The 12,970-nt window shown below is 38.0% G+C and overlaps 1 protein-coding gene across 4 annotated transcripts in view; it reads left to right on the plus strand.

The window, feature by feature from the left end:
* Positions 1-12,970, plus strand: part of MIPEP (mitochondrial intermediate peptidase) — a 203,196-nt gene that overhangs the window by 110,018 nt on the left and 80,208 nt on the right. For all 4 annotated transcript variants that reach the window (XM_026493001.4, XM_026493004.4, XM_048215623.2 and 1 more), the window contains exon 16: positions 2,788-2,907. In XM_026493001.4, coding sequence (XP_026348786.2) covers positions 2,788-2,907 — 120 coding nt within the window. The remainder of the gene's footprint in view (positions 1-2,787; positions 2,908-12,970) is intronic.

The following is a 12,970-nucleotide window of genomic DNA, read 5'->3' on the forward strand; positions in this document are numbered from 1 at the left end:
TTGTGAAGTGGATGTTAAATAAGGTTATTTCCCATTTTCAGTTGGGAAAAATCAAAGCTTGGAAAAGTCACGTGACTTCTTCTAAATCATACATTTCAGCAACCATGTTATATTTTATGTCACTTTGTATCTTTTTAAAATTTTGTGGTTTTGACATAAAGTTTAAACAGTAAGGACTGTTAGTTTTAGATAATATTCAAAGCCAGTTTTCTAGGTTTCCAGATATAGACTAGAAAGATCTTATGAGCCATCTGGATGTCAGGTCTACACGATACCAGATGTTTCGGTTACTTGTAATTACTGAGATTGTTTATGGAATTCTTACTCTTCATCAGGTCTTGAGAATTCTATAAACACAGCCCAAACACCCGTCTTTCATCTCAGGCAATATTCACTTTCTAATGATCCAGCTACCTATTTAAAAGTGTGGGCACCATTTAATTGCTTTATGGTTTTGTAAAATTCAGCTTATGAACTCTGTTTATGTTGTACCTTAAAATATGTATTTGAAGAAAATGTGCACTACAGAGAAAACCGTGGATTTATATTTGATTTACATTAATGTCTACACATATCAATATAATTTTAAAAAGACCTCTTTGATTTGCCGGTATCTATAGTGGAAGTCCTACCTTTTAAAAGCTTGGGTTGTGGCTTTCTTTTTGAATATTTGTTCCAAAGATTTTCTTTTAAAATGGAAAACCAACCTTTCCTTCCTTCCACCCTCCAAAAGAATAACCCCCTGAGAGACAGAGAGGAAGAGAAAGGAGAGAGAGGCAAATTCTTGCCAGAAGAGTGCCCCGTGCCAGCTTTCCTGTTCCACAATAGCCCCCTTGTACAGTGCAGACAAATAAGGGTGGAAAGGAAATGAATTGTTCCAGGTTTCTAAGGGGTATACACAGTGTTCTTAAAATTGCAATTTTTTTTTTCTCTTGTGCATTGTTTTAAAAATAGGCTCCTGTTTTTCTGTGGCTCTAAGGCTGTTGGTCCCAGGCAAGCGTGACTCCCTGGGTGGGCAAATAGGCTCATTGCTTTAGAATTGTTTGGTTTATCAGCAAATAGGCATGAAACATATGCACATTTCATTTATTTCACCCTGTTTTTATCATTAAAAAAAAAAGTTATTCCATGTTTTTGCCTTTCATTTGTGGAAGGCATAACTGCAGGAATGAAACTTTTTGAATTCTGATTTGTTTATAGATTGGCAAACAAAAAATAGAAAACAAAACACCTTAGTGGAAGTTAGAATTTAAGTTTCAGTTCCTAATAACTTACTCTGTTGAATATAGACAAGATGCAGATGAGTAGTTTTGGCCCCTCTGATTACTTCATGCATTGTTACTCATTATAGAATATAGAATTGGAAGAGCTGTATTTAGCTATTTGTTTAGATTACCAGTTAGAGTAAAGCAATATTTATATTTAGGAAATGTCTGTATTTTTCTAGGGAAGGTTTAAACTTGACTTATAATTTAGAACCATAATTCTATATCTAGATGAAGCCAAAAGCTAGAGGTCATTTAAATTTTTTCTTTTATCCAAACTAATCCTCAGTTCTTTTAAGTCAACAGCTGCACATTCTCTCCAAATTCCATTTTTAAATCAGAAAGATACATATCAGAAACATAATTGCATGTCAGAATTTTTCCTTTAAAATAAAGCAAGTTTTCTACTTCCTTGCTTCAGGTGAACTCCAAACAATGTTAATACTCAAGCCAAATGTTCCAGTGAAAAAGCCCTTTATCTTTATTTCAGATTTGCTATGTAACATTTAGTTTTCAGAACTTTGTGAGCAGCAGATTTCATGTTCAAACTAATGCTTTATTCTCCTATCGTGTTTCAATGGCCCGTATCCTCTCCTCAGAGGTGAGTAATCCTTCTCTCCCGGTCACCTCTGTAAGGCAGAGCCGCCCGTGCAGGGCAGCTGCTGCCCTGGTATCTGCCTACACCGGGTGTGGGGGCTGGCTTGGCCCTAGCTCCAGACTCGGCAACAGCTGCGCCAGAATTCTTTGTAACATCTGTACTTGCCAGACGGAAGATTGCTATTCCTTTTCTTCACCTCGCCCCATCTAGTTCGTGTTCTGTCCCTTCTCCTCACAAAACTGGATTTGGACCATTTCATTGCTCCCATTTAAGATATAGAGGGATTCTAGGGGCGCCTGGGTGGCGCAGTTGTTAAGCATCTGCCTTTGGCTCAGGGCGTGATCCTGGCGTTCTGGGATCGAGCCCCACATCAGGCTCCTCCGCTATGAGCCTGCTTCTTCCTCTCCCACTCCCCCTGCTTGTGTTCCCTCTCTCACTGGCTGTCTCTCTCTGTCAAATAAATAAATAAAATCTTAAAAAAAAAAAAAAAAAGATACAGAGGGATTCTAGGAAGAAACCAAACAGGATTTATTAGATCCAGAGGGTCACAAGTTGTAACTTTATTTTTTTTTCATATTTTCAACTATATATTTTACATATATCTACAGATATCTATGGGCCAAATTCCAGTTTTGTGGCCACAAATTTAATTTACTCCATTGTACATAAAGAGTACCTTATGGATAAGGTTCAAAAAATTTTTTAATATCCTTCATCATGAAAAGGTTGAGAGCTTTCCTTTTCATCATCAGCGTGGTCTTAAATGTGGTACAAAATACATCTCAAGCCATATATACTTATATCTGTGAATGAATCTGGTATGTATAATTATTACTCTGGTATATTTGTAACACCTTCGGCCCACCACATCTTAGATGGAAGGGTGGAATACCAAAAACTAAGGGGACATTTTCCTCTGTCTAGGTCTTTTATGCCACTCTGGATCAGATCTACCATGGGAAGCACCCCCTGAGGACATCAACCACAGACATTCTCAGGGAAACACAAGAGAAATTTTATGGCTTGCCATACGTTCCAAATACTGTAAGTCTTGCATTTTGATCCTGTTGTGTGCTATTGAATGGTCCAGTTAGTGTATCTGTCGGAGTGAGTAGGTCATGGTCACCTTCCCCCTTGCAGAATTTGAAATCACTACATGTAGGTCAAGGTTGTCTACGGGCAGATGCTAGAAATTGCGTGGCCCATTTAATATCTCCAGCCATCCACTTACATGTGCTTATTTTCTTCCTGTTAGCATTGTGTTTCTGGATTCCTGGTAAGATGGGGGTGAAAAAGGTCATTGAAGTTAGTCTGTATCTTTTTTGTTATTTTCCTATAGTGAGAAAGATGGTTAGTGATGTAAAATGAAAGGGATTGTCAGCCTCTAATTATTTTCATTGCAAAGGGAATTGACATTTATTGAGTACCTTATTTGTATCAGAGATTATAGTAGAAGTTTTGCATATCCTATCGCATTTAGTATGGCCAGTCAGCATGGAAAGCAGGAGTATTATTACCACTTATTGAGAGCTAGGCGCCAGACAACATCTAGCTGCTTTGCAAGAGAACCTCTAATTTCACTCTCAAACAACCCTGTAAGTTAGATAATATCCCCATATTGGGGCTCGTATTGAGGCTACATAGGCATGACATGTCTTCTCTAGGACCATTTAGGTTGTGTCGGGGTTCATGAAATCATGCTGCTCCATTGCTCCAAGGTTCCTGTAGGGAAGCTGCATGTGGCGGAGAGAGTGTTGGCTGGTGCAGTTAGCAATGCAGCCGACACTTATGTTACTCAGGGCTCTCAGTTGCAGCTGGTCGAAACCCAACTCCTATTGCTTAAGCTGAAAAGGGAATTTATTGAGTCTTATAACTGAGAGGTGCAAGGGTATATCTGGTTTCAGGTAAGTTGGATCTAGTTAGTTCTTACACAATATTGTTCGAAACGTTTTTCTTTCTTTCCATTTCTCGGGTCTTTTTTGGGATTCGTTTCATTCTCAGGCGGTCCGCCCTGACAAGGTGGTGTAGTGGCTGCTGGTAGGACCTGGTTTGTATTCTTCTGGCTGAGCCAATTTGATAGAGAATGGATTTGAAAGTGCTTTGTATACTGTAAAATGCCAAATAAATGCTTTTACAGCACTGGGTATCTGTATACGTGCTAAGAGGCTCATCAGTAAGTGCTAATTGTCCAGTGGGTCTTCAGGTCCTGATACTCAGACATACATGGGAACAGTTCAAATTGACCAGACAAGTAAAGTAACAGTGTATTTTATCTTCATAATACTTCTTATCAATAGTTTTGGTGGTCTTAGAAGCTTAATCATCTATTCCAGATATTAATGCTAGTCATACTACATACCTATTTTTGACCTTATGTGTAATTTATTGTTCTAATGCCGTGTATTATTGAGCTCTGAATTATCTATATTAGTGAAAATTTGTGGTAATGAGAATAAGCTAACTAATCGTCAGTGGAGTAAATCATAATAACAATTGCCTAGCTTTAATAGCTTTTTCCAGTTTATAGAACACCGCCTGATTCATGTGCTGCTGTGCTTGTGTGTTTTTGTGCTCAGTTTATAGCCTTCTTTGCTTAGTTTTAAAATGAATGTGACTTAAACTCCATGTAGTTATAACATGACCAGAAAGTGGTAAAGTCATAGGAAGGCCAAAATTAGGAGGAACTGAGCAGCTTTCCTGCATGACAGAACTTGAGCTTGGTTGGCCAAGCTGCTTGCCCCCACCCCACCTTTCTTTATCTTAAGTCATAAAATGATGTAGCTCTACTTCTCCTTAGAGGACAGCTCAAACTTCCCTACCATCTAGGATTCTTTCGTGCAATAAGTAAATATACAGAGATGAGGTAATAGTGGCAACCAAATTCTCAATCAACAATCAGTAAATTATTTTTAATTTAAAAGGAAGGATGACGTTAATTAAGCCCACTATCCTGGTCCTACTTCCTTTTGAGAAAATATAAAGATTTATCTCCTCACTGGGATTGTCTCCCTTGTTTATCGTCGGTAGCCATAGCCTTTTTTGAGTACATTGTTTTAAGTGGTTTTTAGCTACATTTAGAGAAGAAAGACTCTTTTGAGGCTTGTCTTCTTTTTTTTTTTTCCCAAAGAAAAAGAGCTTGTTTAGGTTTGCATAAATATTCCATTCTTCCTACTAAGAAACTTCTGCATTTCCTCATTTAATTCATCATTAAGCTTATAACAAACATTTCCATAAAAATAAAGAATAAGTCGAGGATGCTCGTTAGAATTCTTCAGTGCAACATTCATCAGGGCAATAAGTCAAGGAAAAGAAAAAATATAAGCATTAAAAAGGAAGTAACAAAACTGTCATTATTTGCAGATGATTGCTTGTTTGCTGAGAAAATCCAAAATATGTGTAGGTAAATTAGTGAAATTAATGAGAAGTTAACACATTTTTTGGATAAACAATATATAAAAACTAATATTCCATCTCTGTTTATCACCAACAAACTGAAAAGCAATTTTAAAGATACCATTGTGGAAATAAAAAGTATGAAATACCTACTAAAAAAATCTAAAATAAGAACAAATATTATTAAAATGTCTATATTACCCAAAGCAATCTCTGGATTAATGCAAGCCCTATCAAAATACCACCAGCATTTTCCATAGAGCTAAAAAAAAAATTCTAAAATTTGTATGGAACCACAAAAGACCCCAAATAGTCAAAGCAATCCTGAAAAAGAAAGCAAAACTGGAGGCATTATAATTCTGGACTTTAAGTTATATTACAAAGGTGTAGTCATGAAGATAGTATGGTACTGGCACAATAACAGACACATAGATCAATGGAACAGAATAGAAAACCCAGAAATGAATCCATAACTGTATGGTCAACTAATCTCAACAAAGCAGGAAAGAATATTCAGTGGAAAGAGGATACTCTCTTCAACAAATGGTGTTGGGAAAACTGGACAGCCATATGTAGAAGAGTGAAACTGGACCACTTTCTTACACCATATACAAAAATAAATTCAAAATGGATGAAAGACCTAAATGTGAGACCAGAAACCATCAAAATCCTAGAGGAGAACACACACAGTAACCTCTTTGACCTTGGCCATTGCAACTTCTTACTAGACCTGTCTCCTGAGGCAAGGGAAACAAAAGTAAAAACAAGCTATTGGGACTTCTTCAAAATAAAAAGCTTCTGCACAGTGAAGGAAGCAACCAACAAAACTAAAAGGGAGCCTATGGAATGGAAGAAGATATTTGCAAGTGACATATCTGATAAAAGCTTAGTATCCAAAATATATAAAGAACTTATAATGTTGAACACCCCAAAAACAAATAATCCAGTTAAAAAAATGGGCAGAAGACATCAATAGATATTTTCCAAAGAAGACATCCAGATGACAGACACACAAAAAGATTCACAACATCACTCGTCAGAAAAATACAAATAAAAATTACAATGAGACATCACCTGCGAGGTGGTAACCCATTTAATCAGAATGGCTAAAATGAACAACTCAGGAAACAACAGGTTTTGGCAAGGATGTGGAGAAAGGGGAAACTTTTTACAGTTGGTGGGCATCCAGACTCGTACAGCCACTGTGGAAAACGTATGGAGTTTCCTCAAAAAGTTAAATATAGAATTACCCTATGATCTAGCAATTACACTACTAGGTATTTACCCAAAGGATACAAAAGTACTAATTTGAAGGGATACATGCACCCCTATGTTCATAGGACCATTATCAGCAATAAATTATGGAAAGAGGTGAATGTCCATCAACTGGTGAATGGATAAAGAAGCTGTGGTATATATACACAATGGAATATTACTCAGCCGTCAAGAAGAATGAAATCCTGCCATTTGCAATGATGTGGGTGGAGCTAGAGGGTATAATGCTAATAAGTGAAATAAGTCTGTCAGAGACAGACAAATACCATATGATCTCACTTATATGTGGAGTTTAAGAAACAAAACAGATGAACATAGTGGGAGAAAATAAGAGGCAAACCAGGAAACAGGCTCTTAACTATACAGAACAAACTAAAGGGGGGGGGGTGGGGGAATGGGTTAAATGGATGGTGGGGAACAAAGAGTACACTTGCTGTGATGACCATAGGGTGTTGTATGTAAGTGTTGAATCACCATATTGTATACCTGAAGCTAATATTACACTGTGTGTGGAATTTAAATAAAAACCTGAAAAAAAATTCTAAAATAAAAAGTGTATCATCTTTATTTTCAAAATCCTAAATAAATGAGGAACTGAACCGTATTTATAGATAAGATTTAATACTAAAAAGATATTAATTTTCCCCTCCAATTAATATATTTTTCTCCAATTAATTTAATGTAATTCTATTGGTTTATTTGTTTGAGCCTGTACAGTTTTATATGGAAGAGCAAGGGCCCAAGAATAGCCAGGGCAATTTTGAAGAAGAGCAGCAAGTTGGTAGACTTACCCACTTGGGATTGGTGTCCAAATAAAGCAGTAGGAGCTGAGGCAGTGTAACACTGGTGTGGGACGGACAAATAGAACAGTGGAACAGAGCCAGGAGCCCAAATGTGGCTTCAACACATGTATGGACTCCTGAGCCTAAGCTGGTGACCATGTAGATCTGTGGGCCAAGAAGAGACTAGTCTTTTTTCAAAATGGTGCTGGAAGGATTTATCATCCATATGGATAAGATGAAACTTGTATCTTGGTCTCATTCTGCACACAAATATAAAGTAAGTTGAAGACCCAAATGTGAGAAGTAAAGTTTTAAATTTTTAGAAGATAATACAAAATAACGTCTTTTTAAAAAATTATGTTATGTCAGTCACCATTAGTTTTTGATGTAGTATTCCATGGTTCATTGTTTGCGTATAATACCCAAGTGCTCATTGCAATACGTGCCATCCTTAATACCCATCACTAGGCCAACCCATCCCTCCACCCCCCTCCCCTCTGAAACCCTCAGTCTGTTTCCCAGAATCCATAGTCTCTCATGGTTCATCCCCCTCTGATTCCCTCCCTCTTCATTTTCCCCTTCCTTCTCCTAATGTCCTCCATGCTAGTCCTTATGTTCCACATATGAGTGAAACCATATAATTGTTTTTCCCTGCTTGACTTATTTCACTTAGCATAATCCCCTCCATTTCCATCCATGTCAATGCAAATGATGGGTATTCATCTTTTCCGATGGCTGAGTAATACTCCATTGTATATATGTACCACATCTTTATCCATTCATCTGTTGAAGGGCATCTAGGCTTCTTTCACAGTTTGGCTGTTGTGGACATTGCTGCTATGAACATTGGGATGCATGTGCTCCTTCTTTTCACTACATCTGTGTCTTTGGGGTAAATACCCAGTAATGTAATTGCTGGGTCATAGGGTAGCTTTATTTTTAACTTTTTGAAGAACCTCCATACTGTTTCCAAAGTGGCTATAGCAGCTTGCATTCCTGCCAACAGTGTAAGAGGGTTCCCCTTTCTCCACATCCTCTCCAACATTTGTTGTTTCTTGCCTTGTTAATTTTTGCCATTCTAACTGGTGTAAGGTGGTATCTCAATGTGGTTTTGATTTGAATTTCCCTGATGGCTAATGATGTTAGCCATTTGTGTGTCTTCATTGGGTGTCTGTTCATATCTTCTGCCCATTTTTTTATTTGATTATTTGTTTTTTGGGTGTTGAGTTTGAGAAGTTCTTTATAGATCTTGGATACCAGCCCTTTATCTGTAATGTCATTTGCAAATATCTTCTCCCATTTCGTGGGTTGCCTCTTAGTTTTGTTGACTGTTTCCTTTGCTGTGCAGAAGCTTTTTATCTTGATGAAGTCCCACAAGTTCATTTTTTGTTTTGTTTCTCTTGCCTTTGGAGACATTTCTTGAAAGAAGTTGCTGTGGCTGATGTCGAAGAAGTTTCTGCCTGTGTTCTCCTCTAGGATTTTGATGGATTCCTTCTTCAGATTGAGGTCTTTCATCCATTTAGAGTTTTCTTTGTGTATGGTGTAAGAGAATGGTCGAGTTTCATTCTTCTGTATATAGCTGTCCGGTTTTCCTAGCACCATTTATCGAAGATACTGTCTTTTTTCCATTGGATATTTTTTCCCACTTTGTCGAAGATTGGTTGACCATAGAGTTGAGGGTCCATATCTGGGCTCTCTAGTCTGTTCCATTGATCTATGTGTCTGTTTTTGTGCCAGTACCATAGCTTGGTGGTCATAGCTTTGTAATATAGCTTGAAATCAGGCAACGTGATGCCCCCAGCTTTGTTTTCCTTTTTCAACATTTCCTTGGTGATTTGGGGTCTTTTCTGGTTCCATACAAATTTTAGGACTGTTCAGCTCTTTGGAAAATGCCATTGGTATTTTGATTGGGATGGCATTGAAAGTATAGATTGCTCCCAAAGGAATGTCTTTTTAATGGTCCCTTTTTTACTTACTCAGACTATCTTATATCTTATTTACAGTATAAAAGGCATTAACCATGAGACAAGACTGATAAATTTCAACCGTATAGAAATTTGAATCTTCTATTTATCAAAAGAAATGTAAAAAATAGTGAAAGGAAAGCTACAGACTAGAAGTAGATATTTTCAACACCTATAACAGGGATATTTTTCTTTCTTTAGTTAGTTATTTACTTTTATTATGGTAAAAAAAAACACAACCATGCCACATAAAATGTGCCATCCTGGAAAAGGAGTATTTTTGAAGTGCTTTGAATGGGCAAAAGGCATAGATGTGCAGTGAGCCATATAAAACGACCTCCATGTTCGTTAGTGACTGCCAATTCAAACCACATTAGGATAGCATCCTACTCTTACCAGTTTGGCAAAAAAATAAGACAGTTGACAGTACCCAGTGTTGACAAGGGTGTGGAGTCACAGATACTCGTACATTTGTATGTAGGAGGCACATTTGGTGTGGCCACTTTGGAAAACAGTTGGGCATTATTGTTAAAGCTGAAGGTGGACATTCCCTATGACCCAGCAACTTCTATATCCAACCTAGAGAAAGTGTTGTCTTGTTAAGAATAGGAAGGTTTAGGGGCACCTGGTTGGCTCAGCTGTTGAGTGTCTGCCTTCAGCTCAGGTCATGATTCCAGGGTCCTGGGATCAAGCCCCGCATCGGGCTCCCTGCTTGGCAGGAAGCCTGCTTCTCCCTCTCACACTCCCCTTGCTTGTGTTCCCTCTCTTGCTGTCTCTCTCTGTCAAATAAATAAATAAAATCTTTAAAAAAAGGAATAGGAAGGTTTATAACAGCACTGTTTGTACATGGAAAAGAAGGAGGAGGCGAGATTCTGGAAAGAACCCAAATGACTATCAGTGGAAAATAGGTAAATACCTTGTGTCATATTCATTGACCGGAATACTGTTCAGTGGAAATTGAGGGACATAAGCACAGTTGAATTTAACAGGCACAATGTCAAGTAAAAAAAAATGAGTTTCATAAGAATTAAACTGTATACATTTATAATAAAGTTCAAAATCTTGCAAAACGAATCAGGTCATTATCATAGGGAAATACATAAGCAGTAAAACTATATAGAAAAATAAAGGAATAGTAAGCACAAGATTCAGATGGTGTGTACCTCTGGAACAACGAATGGAATCATAGAAATCTTAGAAGTATCTCATTTCTTTTTTTTTTCTTTTTTAAAGATTTTATTTATTTATTTGACAGAGAGATAGACAGCCAGTGAGAGAGGGAACACAAGCAGGGGGAGTGGGAGAGGAAGAAGCAGGCTCATAGCGGAGGAGCCTGATGTGGGGCTCGATCCCATAACACTGGGATCACGCCCTGAGCCGAAGGCAGACGCTTAACGACTGCACCACCCAGGCACAGAAGTATCTCATTTCTTAAACTCATTAGTTGCTATAACATTGGTAGTTTCATCATTCTCCCTACCTTAGTAGTATATAGTAGGAAATTAGTATGTGGAAAATATTCCTAAGTGTTAAGAGGTTATTTTGACTATAACATATGTGGTAAAGAATGAATTTAGGAAGACCAGTTGGGAAGTTATTTAGGCACCAGGGTAGAGTTGGTGGCTTGCACTAGGAATGTGGTTGTGGAGAAGGTAAGGTTGAAGTGGGTAGGAGAACAGTGTAGAAGGCAGGATCCGTAACGCAAGGTGGTAGGCTGGATGTGGACGTGGAGGTAATGGAGAATGACTGCGGGTTTATCATGAGTATCGACTGGAGAAGGGGACTTCAGAGCATCTCACCTTGCAGGCTGAAAGAGTGCCAGTTTTCCTATAAACGTATCTCCAGAAAGTGTTTCTCTCAAATGAATCCTTTTATTCCCTCAAATGAAACCACGAGAAAAGGAGAAAATAATTTAAGCAACAACCTACAGAGTATTCATAATGTTGATAGAGACTGCATAAATTATATGTATGTAATGTGGTCTAAACTTCTAGATGGTGATTATATGTGTGTCTATAATAACGTCTCCCTAAGTGCATTAATAGCTCATCTTGGGAATAAAGTATCCCATCAGTTATGTTTGAGAAGTACTTGCTTAAATAATGTTAAATGGGCTCCTCTGCTGCAGGGCTTCTCAGCATCTGCAGTGAGCTAATGAACATTATGAGTCTCTTGAGCTGTGTTCCCAAGCTTGTTGACCATCAAAGTCTTCCTGGTTCATTTCTAGGCATTAGCCCTGTGTAGGTCATATTTTAGCAAATGCTGCACTTACATTATGCAACTCTTTGACAGGCGAAGTTCCATTAATATTCTGCAGTAAATAATGGGTGCTTATTTTTCAAGTGAATAAATAGCCTTATTATGTCAGCAATTTGTTAATATTTGTGAGAGAGCTAAAGTACTCTGTGTAATATTTGGACAAATTTAATCTTTAATTTTCTTGCTGTTCTAACAGTAGTTTGCTAGGAACCCAAAAATCTCTTGCTCAGTTGTAGAGGGCAACTTTCCAGCATGTACCAACAGGCTAGTCTTCTGTTATCATTTTTATTCTATTCAGAGCATAAGGTTTTGTTTTTATATTAATGACCATCTCTTCTCAGAATATTTTGTTTCTAAATGATTGTGTATCTCCCCCATTATCAATTCAGAGAGTAGAAAATGCCGTATTTTTATTGACTCTAGTACTCTGGAGCAGTTGAGAGACAGTCATGTCTGGGAGAGTCTGGGGCGAAACCTTTCTCTAGCCTATGACCCTTCAGTTCTGTCCTTGTGAGTATTTTTCAAGCTCAAAGCATGAAACACTGATTCTGCTGATAGACTGCAGTTTTCCAAGATTTGTTAATGACTCATTTGTATCTCACTTGTTTGAACTAATTTTGTAGATTGAACTTAGTTGGTAAAGCTGCATCTCATGCACCTCTCCTGGGAATAATAGTATTTTCTGAATGAATCTTGCTGCCAGTGAGACCTTCTTTGTCTTTAACCCACCTCATATTCAAAACAGTGATGTGGGGACGGCTAGGTGGCTCAGTTGGTTAAGTGTCAGATTCTTGGTTTCGGCCAGGTCATGATCTCATGGGTCCTGGGATCGAGCCCCGCATCTGGCTCCCCACTCAGTGGGGAGCCTGCTTGAAGATTCTCTCCCTTTGCCCCTCCCCCACTCACAGGTGCACACTCTCTCTCAAATAAATAAATCTTAGAAAAAGGAAAAAATGAAAACAGTGATGTGTACAGAACAAGAAACTCCTGAGCACCTGTCTGTATTTCATGAAACTATCATAATAATATGTCTGAGAAGATTGTCTTTCTTGTTGATTTTAATTTAAAATTTCCTGTCTTGATTAAAGCCAAAATAAAAGAATTATTTTAAGAAAGCACTTACTGGGATTGAGTGACATATTGATATCTGGTCATTATTCATGTGAGAGCAAACACCAACAAAGAATGCGAAAAGAAGGCATGTTTCTTGTGAATATTATTCCTTCCACATTGAAAGGCTCCAGTTTTTTAAATTGAGCAACAAACTCATGACATCCCAGTGTTACACTGAGTACAAGTGGCACGTGAGTTGTACTTTACTTGAGGCAGGGGAGACGGGAATGTGTACGATCTCCACACATTGCTTGCCTGTGTATCTTTTTGGGCGGGTGTGTGCTGCAGGCTTCTTGGGGCACATACCTGATCGGCTTCCAC

The sequence above is a fragment of the Ursus arctos genome, unplaced genomic scaffold (genome assembly GCF_023065955.2).
Source record: "Ursus arctos isolate Adak ecotype North America unplaced genomic scaffold, UrsArc2.0 scaffold_10, whole genome shotgun sequence".
Taxonomy (NCBI): domain Eukaryota; kingdom Metazoa; phylum Chordata; class Mammalia; order Carnivora; family Ursidae; genus Ursus; species Ursus arctos.